This window comes from Ostrea edulis, chromosome 9 (assembly GCF_947568905.1).
Source record: "Ostrea edulis chromosome 9, xbOstEdul1.1, whole genome shotgun sequence".
Classification (NCBI taxonomy): domain Eukaryota; kingdom Metazoa; phylum Mollusca; class Bivalvia; order Ostreida; family Ostreidae; genus Ostrea; species Ostrea edulis.
In genome coordinates, this window is record NC_079172.1 from 63,814,614 (window position 1) to 63,834,194 (window position 19,581).

Below are 19,581 nucleotides of genomic sequence, written 5' to 3' on the forward strand. Positions count from 1 at the left end.
GTAATTTGGGGTTTTATTTACAGGAAGGTATACTAGTCGTGGATATTAAGGTTTTATTGTAATTTTGGGTTTTATTTACAGGAAGGTATACCAGTCGTGGATAAGGTTTTATTGTAATTTTGGGTTTTATTTACAGGAAGGTATACTAGTCGTGGATAAGGTTTTTATTGTAATTTTGGGTTTTATTTACAGGAAGGTATACCAGTCGTGGATAAGGTTTTATTCCGGTATCTGCAGATCTGGAATGGGCTGGATTTCAGACAGCAGGTGCTGAGACTTGTAACCAGGTGTAGACTATACCCATTCTCAGGTAATGTAATCAGGTGTAGATTGTGCCCATTCTCAGGTAGTGTAATCAGGTGTAGATTGTGCCCATTCTCAGGTATATGTATACTGTATCCACTGTAGATATTTTCTCATTTTCCGCTATGGACTCTGGTGTTCACAGTGGACTTTCTTAGAAGACGTAACCTGTGTGAGTTAATTTCATTCCCCTCTTTTTAGCTTACCTGAGCTCAATCTAATTAAAATCAGATCTTCTCTAACTGTTACACTGGAGATCTGATTTTAATTAGCTTACCTGAGCTCAATCTAATTAAAATCAGATCTTCTCTAACTGTTACACTGGAGATCTGATTTTAATTAGCTTACCTGAGCTCAATCTAATTAAAATCAGATCTTCTCTAACTGTTACACTGGAGATCTGATTTTAATTAGCTTACCTGAGCTCAATCTAATTAAATCAGATCTTCTCTAACGGTTACACTGGAGATCTTCTCTAACGGTTACACTGGAGATCTTCTCTAACCGTTACACTGGAGATCTTCTCTAACCATTACACTGGAGATCTGATTTTAATGATAAGCAAGGTCATCAATGATTTAGTAATAATGATATGCAAGCATCTTCTGGTAGTGCAGATTCAAGTTTACTCAAATCATGGCCCGTGAGGGTAGGGTTACTCAAATCATGGCCCGTGAGGGTAGGGTTACTCAAATCATGGCCCGCAAGGGTAGGTTTACTCAAATCATGGCCCGCGAGGGTAAGTTTACTCAAATCATGGCCCACGAGGGTAGGTTTAGTCAAATCATGGCCCGCAAGGGTAGGTTTACTCAAATCATGGCCCGCGAGGGTAAGTTTACTCAAATCATGGCCCACGAGGGTAGGTTTAGTCAAATCATGGCCAGCAAGGGTAGGTTTACTCAAATCATGGCCCGCGAGGGTAGGGTTACTCAAATCATTGACCGCGAGGGTAGGACTACTCAAATCATGGACCGTGAGGGTAGGGTGAGGCCCAGAAAATGTTCAAAGGTTTTTTTTAATGACCTTTTGACATTTACCGTGGAGTCTGATCTACTTTTGAATGCTTAGTCATAGAGCTTTCATATTTCACATGTGTACCCTTTTGACAAGATCTTTCATTTGATTAGGGCTGTTCCAGAAATGATCAAATGGGGGGGTCGGGCGGCAAACGATATTTTTTTGTGTGGGTGGTCGTATTTTTTCATATTTTAATTGGTCCGTGGTTGGACTGTTAAAAAAATATTTATTATGGGTAGTGGGTAGTTTCTATTGTTTTATTTTGTGCCACGTGGGTGTTGAGTTTTCAGAATATTTTTATTGTCGCTCTTGTCGTGTTAGTTACAAAACGTCGGAGGGAAAATTGAAAACGTGCTTTCGAAATCGGAAATCGGAAGTAACATAGAACTATTCGAGTTGTCGCTCTTTGCAGCGCATAACTTCCCATTACGGCACTCTTCAAATTAGAGGCGCGTTTAGTAGGGTCCCTTTGGACGTGATGGCGGCGAACTCTGTTCTGTAGATTATTACAGTTTACAGTGCATCGATTTTGGGAATATTTTGAAACCAATAGGTACTCCGTTTTCTAATAAAAATAGGCAAACCTTAGTTGATTTATACGAGGGTACCGATGCGTTATATTTATCAGTCGGTGTGATGGTGATATAGAGGCCTCCGGGCGCAGGCTCCATTAGAAGACGAACGATTCGTGGAAAAACATATCCATACCCATTTCATGATAATAGCATCGTTTGGACTCCCAATCTTTCCAACATTCCCGCCATAGATGCCTTTGATTGTTGATGTGACATCGTTTCTTCAGAACTACTGTGATATAATGTCGCACAGGCATTACCGTGTCATTGACTAGAATGTTTGTCCTGAAAACCTTACGAGATTTGTACCGTTTTCATTTTTAAAAATATTTTTGTGGTGGGTCTGGTTAGTTTTTTTTTGATTAGATGGGTCATTGTAAAATGAGTTTATTAATTTGATGGGTCATGGGGTAATTTTTTATTTATTTTTTTATGGGTGCTTGGTATATACAAAAGGTGCCTCCCGACCCCCCCATGTATTTATTTCTGGAATAGCCCTTACAAAATTACATTGCTGCAGATTCTATATGTTGTTTCAATTCAGTTTTATTGAATTATTAAACCTTGGCCAAACTAATACTTCCAGGTTTGATAATTTTATAAAACTGCATTGAAACACTTGGATACTTGCACTGCTGAATGAAAATTAACTGCTCAATATAAACAGAACAATTATAATCTTTATACGTGGTAGGATTTTTTTCCATTTGGTGAAAATAAATCTTATACACAAATTAGTTTGAAATTTCTTTTCCAGTGACCTTTGACCTTTTATATATTGACCTCTATAACCCACAAGACACCCACACTGACAAATATGAACACATAAAATGTATGAAAGAATGAAGTAGTTGCTTTCTCCCATCATGTCTGTGTTTCCACTAAATAATATGAAACTAAAGCAGCAAAAATAGCTCTGAATTTACCGACTAATTTCCCCCATTGTATGCATTGTGTTGTATAATACATGTATCTTTCATCCATCTTCGTCTGATTTCGCAGTGTTACTTGAGAATATCTTAGAGCCTCTAAGAAAGCTGTTTGTCAGGACGTCAGTATTTATAAAGGTGAGTCAGAAAAACGATTGCCATGCCAACAAATATGCTCCTCTGTACCATGCAGTATTCCAAGGCATGACTGAAGAACTAATTTTATCTTCAAGAAAAAGATTTAGTACTTTATTTACATATGATGTTAATATTTTGGCTGCAGTACTCTGTAATGGAAATGAATATAAACTTCTGTACAGTAATTGATGATCAGGCAGTGTTGTTACAACTGTTTCTTGATCATCAAGTCATAATCACTCATAAAATCGGAAATTTCTTTCATGCATGAGTGGTTAAGGACAGTTATTACGGAATATAACAGCATTTGAACTCGATTTAAGTTTCTCCAACAAAATAAGGGCGAAAAATCGCAGACCAAATGTAGAGATAAAATGTGAGATGAAATGTTGTATATCCGATTCTGCACTGCAGATCTGTTTTATGTTTGTATCTAGTGATGGGCAATCAGGGGAAAAAAATTAATCGATGATCGGATTAATCGGATGCACCTTTTCGATTGATTAATAGAAAAATAATCGAATTTTATTCATTTCAAAGAACAAGGTACGATTTTGAGCATAAAAAGGCCCCAAAAATTTCTCTGTTTTAAATGTGTCTTGAATTAAGCTTGATCTGTGTTTTAAGTAAGTTAAATATATGCCAAGTATACAATCTCAACTTAAATCAAAGTTTTTGCTTATTTGATAGCATTATTACGTCATGAATAAGACTTTTTCCCGCATTTTTTCAAAAAGAGCTTAAGTATGGTTCCACGTAAAAATCAGGCAAAATCGCATTTTCGTGATAAGTCCATGTTCACGAAATGAACCCAAACTTAGCATACTAACTCACCGTAATATGTTTGGCAAATATGCAAAGTAGTTTTGATTTATTTCGCCTTGTTCCAAAATTATGGACAGATAATTATGAACATGGAGAATTCACGCTTAGTGCAAATCTATACAAAACACTACTTGAAATCTCTTTGAAATCTAAAAACAGCAAAGCAGGTATGAAAAATTATCATTATATAACATTAAACAAATAAAAAAGGCATGCTCTGAAATAAATATTTTTTTTGAAAGTTTCAATATAACATTTTAAAACCTCTCTGAATGTTTCGATTTTAATGCAATTTCGGTTATCGTTCTTGAATTTAACCTCGATGATCGCTAGGGGCGCTGCTTTGTCAACACACTAAGTGCGCGGAATATGGCGGATCCAAAACTGAATGCCGTGTAGGACAATATTCCGACAGAGTGTGAACTACCCTCAAGCCTCCTCTAAAGGAAACGAATATATTTACCTTCGGAGAGTGTCAGAAATACATTGATGTATATGGCGTCACTGAAGATAGAACGTGTGTGGAGCAGCTGACAACGAAGACCGAGCAACATATCTTATATGACATGTCATCAAGTCGGCGCATTCCGGTAATTTCAAATGGTGTGATTTACATATTTAATAAGTCAAAATTCGCAATATTTATTATTCATGTTATTACTAGCATAAAATGTTGTATTATACAATGTAGCATTGTATGAGACGACTGTGTGCAGATGACACCCACTCCCTTGTTTCAAAAAGTCATACTTTCAACAGTTACGCTATGATATGTTTTAGGCCTAGGCTAGTCGACGGCATGTTTCATTTGTAATGGTCTGCAATAATAGCAGACATCTACGTATCCTCCACACAAACGCCTCTTGTCTCAGATATAAATGTAAATTATGCCTAACTGAGGATCAGTAGGAGTAGGTATCATCTCGAAAGAGTGTGGTTTTATGTACTACATGTAGATTTCAGTCGAATTTGCATATAAAAATTTAAGACATGATATAACTTTGTGAGATGCAATGTTAAGTATATAGTATGATCATGGTCCTTACAAGTCACAGATAGCTAAGTGGTTAGGTATCCGGATCAGCATGCCGGAGGTACCGGGTTCAATTCTCAGAATGGATGGGATTTTTTTCTTCAATTTATTTTATACACACATCATTGTTTTCCCCTTCAAGGTATTCTATATAAACACACACAAATTTTTTAAATATTATTTCATATGCACAAAATCATTTCTTTTAGTGGTCACCATTCAGCTCTTGACAAATCGGAATTCATATTTTAAAAACATATGCATACCATTAGACATATCAAAGAAAATATTTAGGGTCTGTAGTTTTTTTTTAAAGAATTCCATTTTATTGTAAAACAATTCATAATGTTAATTATATCTTGACATTTTTATTAGATATCTATTATATTACTATTTAAAGTCTGCCTCAATCTGATATGGTCATGGGGACTGGTTAATGTATGGGTTCTTGAATTTATATTTCTAATAATAATATATAAATATAACAAAGATCAAGTCATTTAGCTAATGTATATTTCTTTAAAGTTTTCATACCAGCATCATGGGGTGTCATTACCATCACTACATGCATTGGGAACCTCTGTGGTAAATACATGTAGCACATATGTACCAATGAATCTAAAGTGTAAATGTTTTATAAACCTCAAACTTGGTAGAGCAGTATAATATTATATAATAATCCTGATATACACGCACTATATGACCCCTTCTGATAATGAGGTCAAAGTCAACCAACCCCCAACCCACCATTATAGGAAAATATTGGTCACTCAGAAACCAGACTCAAAACCTGATACAGCTGTTGCCCTGACTAGTATCTGAACCTACTTGTCACTGATTTAGAATATTTGGAACACCTTCTCAATGCCATATACAAGTTTCTTTAAGCATTTCTTGTTTTCAAAAGTTTTATATGCTGTTTTAGTATTTTATTCTTTCTAACTACATGTATAATTTAAAAATCAGTGTGTACTATGACTACTAGGCTCTGAGTCGTGTACTTTAATTGAAAGTTTTATGATATAAAATGTTCAAACATTCTCAAAAACTAGAGAAATATATATTATATACAGGTATATTGAGGAGAGAAAAATAAGTAAATTCTTGTGTCCTGAAAATCAGTGTCTATCTTATTGTATTGTAGGTCTCTGCAAAACCCAAGGATATACTTAAAGTGGTAACAGGAGGAAAATCAATCAAACCAAGTGAAAGTACAAGACACTATTACAAAAGGAAAGCAAAGGAGTCCATAAATTCAATGTTGAACATCAAGACAGTCTAAAATATTGAATCCAAACAAAATATCAAAACTCTATGAAGAAATAAATGACAAATTGTCAAATAAACATGAAAGCATTCTTATATATGGTGTTTTATTCAAATTATTTCAACTGAAATTCCTAATGTACCTAAATTCGAAAGGGAAACAACTTATGAAAAAATTAAACACCAATGGGTTGAATTGTGTAATGAAGTTGTGTTGACATGCAAAAATACATGTATAATGTGATGCATCATAGAATAGCTCAAATGGTCTATTTTATGCAATTATTGGGCTCTTCACCCACCCCTTTCTGGATGGAGAAGGTAAATACACGAGTCACAAAACCTCCATTCCCACCCTTATATTTTTTTCTGGATCTTCCTCCGTTTTGTAAATATGTTCGTAACAAATATATTTCTGTGCTCATTTGTTCCTTTATCATGTTTATGCCTTGTTTGGGGTTACACTTTTAAAAAAGTATGATTTTGAAATAAAATTTTTAAGCTTCAAAGAACTCTTCCGCGTACATCTTTCAGTATACAGTTTATAAAGGATCTAAACTTACAAGTTGCAACTGTTAAATTTTTTTTATAGATAATGGAATGTATTGATGAAATAATTAAGAATTCATTTTCAATTCACTTTACAGACACTAATATCTACATGGATTATGTAAAACGGTTGTTTTGTCATCTGAAAGCAACCTGTAATCATACTTGGTAAAAGATAGTGCCATCGACATGATAAATGAGTCAACTTACATTTTTTAAACTACATTATTGAATTTTAAAACAATCCCATTTCTACAATACATGTATTTTCATAAAATTATATAAAGTCAATATAAACTGTCCAAATTTTACAATATTAATGACACAAATGTCTGCAGTTTCTGTTCTGATTTTTATTTTTTCCTGAACAAACATATATATTATACGACTGTAAAAACGTACATTTCACTAAAAGTTTTTGTTCCACTCTTACAAAGGATTTATAAGGAAATCAAGTGCTAAAAAGTTTTATTTTAAAATTTGAGCCATATCATGTTTCTAGAATTGTTAGCCAAAGTTTAAAATGTCCAGATGCTTTGTAATAAATGTATTAAATTTCATATTACACAGAGCAAATATGAATTCAAAATGATTTTTCAAATAAAAGATATTTTCAATGAATTATTTAGGGTAAAACACAAAAGTTGATAAATTATGTCTTAATGTTTTATCATAGGATTCCCTTGAACATGTTCAATGTATTTTCAGTTTTGTTTTTCTAAAGATATACATTTTTAAAGAACATGGGCATTCATTCTCTTTATACTTGGGACTAAAATGCCAATCTCTTGTTATTCGAGCAACCTACAACGTACGTCGTTGACCAGCCTCACAAGAGTTGTTGATAGGTGAATTTCAAAATGAAAAACAACTGCCAACCAAGCATTTTTTCCTTAATCTGTTAATTACCCACAAAATCACAACTATGCAGCCAAAAATACTTGCAAGTTAAACTCTCCATTCAGTGCAAAATATCCTATAAAGACCGGTCTAATAAGTTGTTTACAAAAACCTGAGGAAATCTGAAAGAAATGGGTTAATAATAAACGGACTTTCGATCCCGACCCAAAATGCTATGCATCGTTTCTTGCATTTACATCTATAGACATATAATTATGGTGTGTAAACACATAAAGAAGATCATTTTAGATATTTATAAATATGATAATTACTAGAACATGACAAAAAAGTGTGCTTGTTGAATAGTTTGTAAGTAAAAGAAAATTTAAAAACATGAAAATATATTATTTTCCCGCCATTTTTCACAATCTTCATATATTTTTTTCCGAGTACAGTAAAAACTTTCAAAAAAAATATTGAGTAAAAATTATTCAATAGCATGTACTTTATCCGTCTAATTATAAAACTTTTTTGAAAGTGTTTGCTGTTTCGAGAAAAATGGTCTTAAAGTTGGAATGTTTTTCCGTTAGAAAATCCTTTCGTTAACTACAGGAACGGTTACCATGGTAACACATAACGAATACTCACTATGACAACAGAAATTCGTAAACAGTAGCCTTCTTCTTCATTTTATATAAGCCATTTGAAAATGTATGATCTTTTCATTTAACAAAACCTTTAAGAATATATAGCATTTTTATGAGTCAATTTTGGTCAAAACATGGGTATTCTATTTTTAGTAATACAGCTCTGTGAAGGTGCGTCATATGAAAAAAATATTATCACCGAATGATTTCCTATAAACAATGTTACAATATATATAAGTATCGGCTCGATCCCTGACGGTCGACTTATCACCCACTGCCTGATTTTTACATGGAACCATACTTAATAACTGTTTTTAAAAATTTCATTCAGATTATTGCCTAGGAAAAGGTGTGCCCATTTGTCGAGCAAAATGAAATTAATATATATTGTTTATTAATAGACAATAAAAAATGTGTTTAAATATGAATTTGCTTGACACATGGGCTGCATGCTTTCTGAAAGGAAAACCCCTTGAATTTATCAATTTTTGCTTTGATTTTGTCATTTTTGGCAATTTTAGGTCAACTTCATGCTCTTGTCATTACAGCAAGAAGCAATTTTGGATCAAATTAAATGTATTTTGGGTTTGCTTATATATTCTGTATTGGAATGGCAGATTTTGGGACTCCTATTGAAATCATCAATTTTCTGGGCCAGATGACTGTAAAAACTTTAAGACAGAAATGTATTAAATTTACTTTATTTTTTACCCTAAATATTAAGTTGATTAGAATAAAATCATAAGATTGATCGACTGTGTTTAGCGTCTCGCTCAAGAACTTTTTACTATGGAGACGTCTAAAATTTGAAGTTAATAATCCCATACTTTCAATTTTGTTTTCCCGTAATAGGGATAGATCTCTTGACTGTTGTTGTTCTTATGGGATCCGGGTTAGAATAGAGCATCATTACCCCTTGCTTGTTGTAAGAGGCAAAATCCGAGGCCCAGGGCCGTGTCACAGCAGGTGTGGCATGATAAAGATCCCCCCTGCTCAAAGACTGCTAGCGCCGAGCATAGGCCTAAATTTTGCAGCCCTTTACTGGCAATGGTAACGTCTCTGTATGAGTGAAAGATTCTGAAGAGGGACGTTAAAACAATATTCAATCTTATCGGATGATTCAGCTTCATCAGCTATTTTTGATTTTAGTTAAGTCGCGGCAGGAATATTCGTATTATAAAAAAAAATACCGACGTTGGCGATTTTCGATTTTGAAAATGACAATCGATTATTCACATCGTTTCAGTTATAGCGACCGACAATCGATAGTCGTCGACAATCGGTACATCACTATTTGTATCTATAAAGGAACTTCTGTATTGGCAGGGGTCGAAATTAGCGAGAAATACTCGCAAAATGCGAGTACATGTGAAAAATAGCGAGTAAAAATAATGGACACTCGAAAATCTTAGCGAGTGGTGATTTACAAACTATGATCGTATCGTATCCGTTTTATACGGTGATGCGCTATTCGCTTTTCTCAAACTTGCACTCTGAATCATACAAACGCTTACATGAATGACCGATTTCAATAACCGTTTTTATCCGGATTTTTCTTTTATGATTTTTTAAGAAACTCGGAGTCAAACAAATGCTTTAGAAATTGGACATCGCATATCGACATGTGCCACGAGTCCTGTTCACCTATAGGGGTGATTAAATTGAATAATTCCAAGTATGACGTTTTTGTTATTCATTTATCTACAAAAAAATATCGGAATCTATGTTTTACCAAGTCTTCCGGTAGTTATTTTTATCAGAATCATGAGAATGTCATTGTCATATTGAGGTCGGGTTGTAGTGACGACACGGGTGTATTTCTCACCGCGTAGACGATTATCAAAAAAGTCATAGGACTCGTGATCGTGCTGCTTATAAAGCCATGAGTCCTGTATTCGCTTTAAAAAATCACTAGTGACAACCCTGATGTGGCATGAAATTGGAAGACTGGATCTAGACCTGCGGTAAACAAGTCGTGGATTAGACTGTTAGAGGTGCGATAATCAAGAGACCTAGACATTGCACCATATGACTTACGTAACTTAGTGTCTTGTCCAAACGCTGCCTGTAGACCCACTAGGCTCAGTAATGATGGGGAAAATCACTGATTGAATATATATATATATATATATAAAAAGAGCACTGCTTCATTATTTTCATTTTAGCTTGTAGGTTTTCATTTTAGCCTGTGGATTTTTTACCCACAGGCTAAAATTAGCCTATGGTAGAAAAAGTTAATTTCGACCCCTGATTGGTAAGCTGCATTGTAGGTTATGGTTGTGTTTACCACATGGGTCACATGTACATATCTCAACCACGCTAACCATTGCCCATCAGTCAGAGTTAATTAACAATTACATTTAAATCTTTACCAAATTGATTGCAAATCCAGTCACCATACGTAGTGCACAAGTCTCGCAGAAGTGTAGTTAATTTTTGGTGGCGTGATCTGAATTTCAATATGGCAGCATTGCTTTTGATTGGCTGAGACAAGATCCTTCACCCCCTGTGACCATGTAATGTTCCTCTAGTAATCCAGCAAATGTGTAACTGTTTATCCGAGTATTCTTAATTTCAATATGGCCACGCTTACTGTTTATTGGCTGGGATCAAATAAATTTCTTCTCCAGGACAGCTTATGTGTCTTTTGATTTTCCTATGATGCTGACAACTGTGATGAATACAAAATGCACTGTACTACTACATGTTACATAAAACTCACAGTTCAGTATCTATTTTACAGTGTTACATAAAACTCACAGTTCAGTATCTATTTTACAGTGTTACATAAAACTCACAGTTCAGTATTTATTTTACAGTGCCAAATAATAATGTGCTTGACACAGCTGTTACGTAATTATGCAGCAGTGGAAATACCCAGATACAACTTGAAATATCCAGATTCGAAACCGTGGTAAGTCGCAAGGATTTTTAACGTATGCTTAAGTGACAGTAGTACAGGGTACAAGTTGTGTTGAGGCCTGTCGAGCAATAATTATATTCGATATTTAAAAAATGATATACATTGATAATGTAGGTTCCTTATTTTACGCGAGTACCTAATTTTACGAAATGCCTTTAATATGGATTTCAAATTGCGCGATCGTGAATTCACATGTGGTCTATTGATCAAGAATTTTAACATGTATTTCAGCAATATAAAAATAAAAGCGAGTAAATTATTTCGCGTGTGTTACTTCTCGTGCAATTACGCAATGATAAATAACTCGATTATATTTAGGAATCTACAGTATAGTGAATATAAACAAACAGAACGACTTTTCAATATATAAACACTCTTGGCTGAAGGAATATTGCATCAAGTTACACAATGACTACAACAAATATAAGGAGAACACTTATAAAAGTTTATAACTGCGTGAACATATACACTTTTTTAGAGATAACGGGTGAAAATCGTCCGTCCTGAGGTGGATGATAACATCAATCTAATTAGAATTAGATTCTATGATCCGCTCATCTACTATCACTACACATGTGCAGCAATAGTAGATGAGTGGATCATAGGATCTAATTTTAATTAGATTGATGATGTCATCTTTGTGGATCAATGTTGACGTGTAGAATTGACTTGCAACATAAAATCTTGCTTGCACAATGACCAGATGCTCAGTATGCACTGCTTGTAAGCGTCATGAAATTCCTCATATATGTTTTCCAACAAGACAACTAAATTGCTTTAATCATGGATGCATTAGTTTGAAACATTAGGTTTTTGAGGACTCAACATTTATTTTAGAGTTTTATAAATGTTTCTTAACAGTGTGAGGTGTTTGAGGTTCGGAGGAATCGATATTTACTTTAGAGTTTTGTAAATGTTTCTTAACAGTGTGTCAGTGTTTTAAAGTTCGGAGAAATCAATATTTATTTGAGAGTTTTGTAAATGTTTCTTGACAGTGTGTCGGTGTTTGAGGATGACATAGGAATGTTTGACGCGTTGTCGACGGTGATAAAGTTGATCCAGTATGTGGACCGACTCGTCAGTGTGGGACTCTCCCTAGACAACAACCACAGCCTGTTGCTTCATTTCACACTGACCTTCAATGAAATGGTACGTCTAACTTGTCATGTTCTGATTTTCAACTACTTGTATTAACACCCCCACCTCCCTTCTTTTTAAAACTTTGGGGAGGGGGGGGGGGGTAGTTTGCAAAGCTTGTTAAGCAGATGTTTTACAGTGAATATTCCCTGGCCTGTCTACTTTCACCATTTGCCTTTCATTTTTATACACTCGTCGAAGACGGGACATATTATGGTATGATGTCGTCTGTCTGTCTGGACCTTGTGGGCAGAATACAGACTGAACTGTAAGCTCCAGGATTTTACAATTTTACAGTTGTCTTCAAAAGTTTCAAGAAAGACACAGTAAAGTACAGGTTATTATGAAATCTTCAGAATGTAAACAAAATGAATAGAATTAAAATGTTCTGAAGGCATACAAATGGGGTGAAAAAGCCAGACCACTGCCAGTTTGGGGTTTAGCGGTCTGTAATCTAAGGACATGCTTAACCAGACTAGTCAACCAGATTGACAGAAATCCTCACAGAGATCCCTCTCGATATTATTGCTTATAGGAGTTATGAGATTGATCACTGTTCGTGATCTTCATCTTTCATTATGAGATCACAGAAATGTCCCATGTATCAGGGGAGAAAAAAACTTTTATGTACGGTTTGTGAATCTTGTTTTTAGGTCTCTGTCATGCATACTCAGTACGGACTGCCGTTTGTGTATTTGCCGAGTCGCCACGTAATCAGAGCCCTCCTTACTGACAATGCAATGGGTCCCGCAAGAGTATGTGGAGTTATTAATAGGTAAGTCTCATTTTATTTGCAAACAAATATATCTATGTGTAATTTTCAGAGACTAGCCATTCATGAAAATTTAGTCTTCTTAAGTAAACTCTTACACATTGAAGACTGGTGCAATAAATGATGATTCTCAGAAATTGTGTCTCGTGAATGAATATGTCATTGCATCCACATGAAAATAAAATGTTGCAGAATTTAAGTGATTTATAGTTAAACAGTAAACGTTTAGACTGTCAAATTACCCACTGCAGGATTTAAAGTAATTTATCTAAGACAGCATTAAATCATAGGTTCAGTTTTCCCAAAACATAAGCTTATATTGGGAATTGTTTATACGATATACTTCCTCATGGATTCTTGAGATGAAACGCAATATATAAGCGTTTAACAATTTATTGTATGGCAGATAATGGCCACAGTGATCAGAAACAACATTTACAACCAACAATAGTGAGGCCGCTGAACAACAGGGCTCACCCCCAACAACAACATTTTTGTGTCGTCCAAATGGGCACGTAGCCTGCTGGGTAATCACAATCAAGCTACCGACACAGTCAACATACATTGTATTCAATACTGTATTTAACTTGTATTGAATCTTATTGAAATTGTTAATATCAAATAATTCATAAATCAACATCCACATATCAACTGTCAACATCACAATATAACATACAATATGAAGGTGAGGATTTCGCCCTGAACCATTAAAAATCATGCCACTGTTACGAGTCGTGCAAATATGGAAGATCCCAGAATGCTGACAGTATGCGATATCTGAAATGAAAAATCTAAACAGCAGAAAAATGAACTAATCAAAGAGAAGGGTGGGTATTTCAAATTTCTCCGCTCTAAAATTTACTGACCCTCTCGAATGCTGCAGAAAGGAAACGGGAAGTGATGCTGCGGTACAGAATGATGCCTGTTAAAGTCCAGAACACAATTCCGGAATAAACATGCCTGGCATTGATGCTTAAATTCACAAACATGAGCTGCCTTAGATTAAACAACATATACAATCATCAAATGACACAGTAACACTCATCTATATCAATGCCAAATTACCCGTATAAGTAAAAATAGGGGCGGGGGCACTTAGATAACGACACATATTTACAGACAAGCTGAAATATGTGGAATTATAGTTAAAACAGTTAACACATAGACTGTCAAATTACCCATGGTAGAGTTTTGGTTTTTGTTGTTTGTTTCTCTCAATAAAATGGAATCAAGTTTACATTGTAATGTTAGTTTTACATTTTGATGTGCTGTTAAGCGGACTGAACTTTCTCATTGTTTAATAAAGGACTGTACACATAGAATGTAGTTACTGTAATAATAAAGCACTGGGACTCATGGTTTCTCCATTGTAAGCATTTACTAGGTAAAATGTGATTCAGACTAAACTGTTCACATTGTGATGAGCAGTTCCTACGTCTACACATAACCATTGCTTTAAACAAGACTTTTCACACAAGTCCTGAAAACAGGAAGTAAGGAGTATTTAAGTTTTAAGTCCTGGATTCCGTTTCAGCTACAAGAAGAACTGTCAGAAATTGAAGGAGGACTCGGTGAGCAGTGAGATAGACATCCCTGCGTACTGCAAGAAGGAGACCATCCACAGCCTGAACGTCCTCATCCTGGACCTCTGCGACACGCTCTGGAGAAGGAGGGCCTTCACGCATGGCCGCATCGACTCCCATTTTAACTTTGAGGATGGACTCCTCGACATTGAAGCTAATGATTGCCTGTCACTCTATCTTCATCAAGCCTTCCTTCCATTCTCATTGTTGTTTCTGAAGGAGGTGAGCTATTTAGCATTTCATTTTTTGTGCCTCTGTAGTTGGGGGGGGGGGGGGGGGGGGGGGGGGGGCATATAATTTTTGGTCTGTCTGTTAGTTTGTCCCTAACCTTTAACCCGAGTCAGAATTTTTGAATAAATAATGATAGGGCTATCATATTCCACATGTGTATTCCTTGTGACAAGACTTTTCTTTTGCTACAAAATTTTTGACCTAGTTTGAACTTTGGCCATAACTTTCGAGTGGTTGCTGATCATTTTCGCTAGCCAAGGATTTACGACAAACAAACTCTATTGGATTGCATCATGTTCAACCAATGAAAAAAAGTTTTTCAACTTTTTGTGTTGTTAAGATAGCAATGGCTACGCCCACTGATTTACACGATGTTGTATGCAAATCATTTTTAAAAAAAATTCACAGGCAAAGCATCATGGCACAGTCATCTGAAAATGTGATTAAATGGAAGTGTTTTGAAGATGATGACTAATTGTTTACGTCTTGCACATGGTGTAATGTAACATGCTATTTGATTAGATGCAGGGGACTTGGCCCGCATCCAATCATATGCAGGAAACTGCCAAGGGTTGTAGAGAAGCGGAGCGGATCGAAGATCCATGGCTAGCGAAGTTGTTGTTGATAGGCTTTTCATATTTCACATCAAGACCGGTCTTTTGTTACCAAAATACTTGACCTCCTGCACTTCACCTTGGAGTTTGACCTGCTTTTGAAGAACTTGAACCTAAACCCTAAGTTTTGAATGCATAGTGATAGGGCTTTGATATTTCAGAAGTGTATCCCTTGGGACAAGAGTTTAGTTTGGTACCAGAATTGCTCTCCTGCCATAAAGAGACATTAGCTTTTCACAAACTTATCCTGTTATGAATTGTCAAAATTCCACCAAAATACAAAATGTTGTTTTTCACTTTTGGACTTGAAAAAATATTTGTTTATAGGTACAGTATATAATATGTGTTTATTGTTAAATGTATGTTTTATTCATTGAAACGTTCAGTTACTCTCATCAAGATACATGTAACTTCCTTCATTTCATTCATCCACATCCATTTTTTTGTTCCCAAGACCAGATGGACATTTTATACAGATTTACTTTAAGTGCTATATTACTGTTAAAGAAGAAGGGGGGGGGGGGGGGGGGGGCATGAGAGATCCTAAACTGTCATCATTCAGGGGTGTGTGAAAACTTGAGGGATCCAAAACTAGGCCATTCAGGAGAAGCACATTTTTTCCCTTGGCCTACTATTGAAGTATATGAAAGATAATAATCATATGCATTTGAATGTTTGACACAGCTGTGACTTACTAAACTAATGTTTTTCAGACTCAACCAAAAGAAAGAATTGGACATCCAAAGGGAATCAAGGTAGGTTATGTTTTGTTTTCTCACCTAAGTAGATGACTCATTTGAGTCAATGACGAGGGCTGGATACCTTTAAGGATGAAAGGATATGATACCATACCAAATACTTTTGAAACAATCCAATATGTTTTAACGATACTTTGATCTATGATCAATATATAGCTGATACATATAGTATAAAAAATTGTAGACTTATAATATCAAAGAAAATAAATAAATTATCATTGTTTGAAAAGTATTCTCAAATTTGATCCAATATTATGTTAAAAGTGGAATTTGTCCGACATAGACCTTGTAAAGTTACCCAATATGCTTTTTTGTTGCTATGGAAACCAATTCAAATTTTATTCAAGATTTAAGAAGTGCTATTTTTTATGTTTTGAATTAAGATTTCTTTACCAATTAGTATAATCTGGTAGCTAATATCCTTTTTTCAAAATTCTATTAGCTTTTTACCCCATTAGTTTGCCTTGTATAGTTTTTATACCACTAGCATTCCCTTTTGTACAAAGATCTAGAAAATGTAAAACATATCAAAATTAAACCCATCTTGTCAAAAAACGACACAGGCAATTTTTTTAAAAGGTGTTTTATGTTGATTATTGATTTGTTTTCTTGTAAAGTTGACAAACATAGCATTATTGTTACTGTTATGTAATATTACAGGCCTACTTTTGACGTTCAACCATTTCCTTCAATCACTGCTAGTAAAATGTTTTAAGATTGTGAATGATAATATTTTCTGGTCTCTAATAGTAAATCAGAATTGTAATATTATAAGAATTAACTGATTCTTGGGAGATAAAATATCCAGACAGGCTTCTAGAGCCTGCTAAACAGTAGATGGTCTGCCAGCTTTGTTTACAGCTAGCGTGCTGTAATGTTAACTTGTACCTGAAACATTTTCATGTGGATTCTATTATATCAGTAAAAGTTTGTGTTCAATAATAGCCAATATACTTGCACACTAAGATTTTCTAAGATGTTGGAACACTTCATGATGGGAAATGAACCACTAAAGCTACATTGATATTGCAAACGTACTGATACAATATTGATTCAGCATAAATGATATACAATGTTGATTATGTATACATATACAATGCTGATTCAGCCTAGATATACAATGTTGATTATGTATACATATACAATGCTGATTCAGCCTAGATATACAATGTTGATTATGTATACATATACAATGTTGATTTAGTATACCAGTATATAAATATACAATATTGATTCAGAATTAATATACAATGTTGATTCAGTATGACAGTATATACATGATATATAGATCAAGACAATTTCACTGTGAATGTGAACAAAGTTGCTCTTGAGCATCTTGTTTAGAAAGTATTTTACCTTGTGATGTAGTAGCTTAACAATTTATCACAAGACAATAAACTCACTATTAGAAAGGACTCAGACTAATTCATCTCATCAAATATTAACTTGTTTTATTTTACAGGAAGTTCGAGACACTTTTATGGAATTCTTAGAGAGAGAAAATATCAGCGAAGTAAAGGAATTTATCTTAAACACAATAACACGGTACAGAAATTCAACAGGCACTCATCAACAAACTGCAGAAATATCAACACGGTACAGAAATTCAACAGGCACTTGAGACCCACAATCATCAACACACTGCAGAAATTCAACAGGCACTCATCAACACTCTGCAGAAATTCAACAGGCACTTAAGACCCACAATCATCAGCACACTGCAGAAATTCAACAGGCACTCGGGATCCACAGTTACTAACAAACTGCAGAACTACACTGTAGATTTGCCCCTTCTGGATGCTGTGGAATCTGTAAACTGTGTACATGTGGTAGCATTAAACTTCGACTTCTTTTAATGTAAGAATTATTCCGCATTTCGGAAATTGTCGAATCCAAAGGGTTTTACTGATACCAAGCATGTGTGGCTCAGACACCACCGGGGAAATGAGAGAGCTGTCATCAAACACATAGTCTGCAGCTTCCATTTTGATATTTTATCATGATCATTTATCATTATTTGCTAACAAGACTTTACAACATGAAAACCACAAAATTCAGTCTGTTGTTAGAAATAAAGGAATGAGCAGGAAATGTGGATGACTGACAATAATGGTCTGTTTGTACATATACAAGTGTAAACATCAGCTCTGTCACTGTACATATAAACAACAGCTCTGTCACTGTACATGTAAACATCAGTCTGTTTGTACATATAAACATCAGCTCTGTCACTGTACATATAAACATCAGTCTGTTTGTACATATAAACATCAGCTCTGTCACTGTACATATAAACATCAGTCTGTTTGTACATATAAACATCAGCTCTGTCACTGTACATATAAACATCAGTCTGTTTGTACATATACAAGTGTAAACATCAGCTCTGTCACTGTACATGTAAACATCAGCTCTGTCACTGTACATATAAACATCAGTCTGTTTGTACATATACAAGTGTAAACATCAGCTCTGTCACTGTACATATAAACATCAGCTCTGTCACTGTACATGTAAACATCAGCTCTGTCACTGTACATATAAACATCAGTCTGTCACTGTACATATAAACATCAGCTCTGTCACTGTACATGTAAACATCAGCTCTGTCACTGTACATGTAAACATCAGCTCTGTCACTGTACATATAAACATCAGTCTGTTTGTACATATACAAGTGTAAACATCAGCTCTGTCACTGTACATATAAACATCAGCTCTGTCACTGTACATGTAAACATCAGTCTGTTTGTACATATAAACATCAGCTCTGTCACTGTACATATAACCATCAGTCTGTTTGTACATATACAAGTGTAAACATCAGCTCTGTCACTGGTTAGTGTATTGACTTGGGTATATTTTATCTGTAAACATCAGCTCTGTCACTGGTTAGTGTATTGACTTAGGTATATTTTATCTGTAAACATCAGCTCTGTCACTGGTTAGTGTATTGACTTGGTAGGTATATTTTATCTGGTTTGATATTGACCAGTATACTCTTATTGTGGAATTATCACGGTCTCCGGACAGGAAGTGATCCAAATACAACTGTGTAACACTCTGTTGTCGTTCAGTTGGACATTTTACATGTGATAAGGATTTTAAACAAAGATATTGAGCTGTTGAAATTCATGAATTTAGAAGTTCATTGAGTTTGACTAATTATTGTAACCATCATGCATGTCAGCAATTGTAATTCACTAATGTTGCTGTTATATCTCTTATTGTAGTTGACTATAAAAACTGCTTCCTTTATATGCAGTTATTCACTATAAACAGTCTCAATGAATATGAGGATTTACTGTATTACTTGCTAGATAGTGAGTTCTGTAAGCAATCTTAATTTGTTGAAAACAGATACCTGTTTTTGGTATGTTAAAATACTAACTCGTGTTATTTATGTAAATTGTATATTAAGTGCAATAAAAAGTAAGACAT

General features: G+C 34.8%; 1 protein-coding gene and 1 long non-coding RNA gene across 3 annotated transcripts in view; both read left to right on the plus strand.

The window, feature by feature from the left end:
* The window catches only part of LOC125659758 (centromere protein I-like), a 40,376-nt gene extending 20,795 nt beyond the window's left edge, over positions 1–19,581 (plus strand). The window contains exons 11-19 of one of the 2 annotated variants that reach the window (XR_008798718.1): positions 193–310; positions 2,898–2,962; positions 10,942–11,036; positions 12,041–12,194; positions 12,836–12,957; positions 14,489–14,759; positions 16,096–16,137; positions 17,603–18,577; positions 18,611–19,581. Coding sequence is in view for 1 of the 2 variants with exons in the window: in XM_048891531.2 (XP_048747488.2) it covers positions 193–310; positions 2,898–2,962; positions 10,942–11,036; positions 12,041–12,194; positions 12,836–12,957; positions 14,489–14,759; positions 16,096–16,137; positions 17,603–17,761 (1,026 nt within the window). In the remaining variant the exon portion in view is untranslated. Of the gene's footprint in view, positions 1–192; positions 311–2,897; positions 2,963–10,941; positions 11,037–12,040; positions 12,195–12,835; positions 12,958–14,488; positions 14,760–16,095; positions 16,138–17,602 lie in introns of both variants that reach the window. The other variant, XM_048891531.2, reaches the window with a different exon arrangement.
* Positions 3,905–6,182, plus strand: LOC125647631 (uncharacterized). Its single transcript, XR_007360034.2, has 2 exons — positions 3,905–4,377; positions 5,965–6,182. It is a non-coding gene; the product is annotated as an uncharacterized LOC125647631 (long non-coding RNA).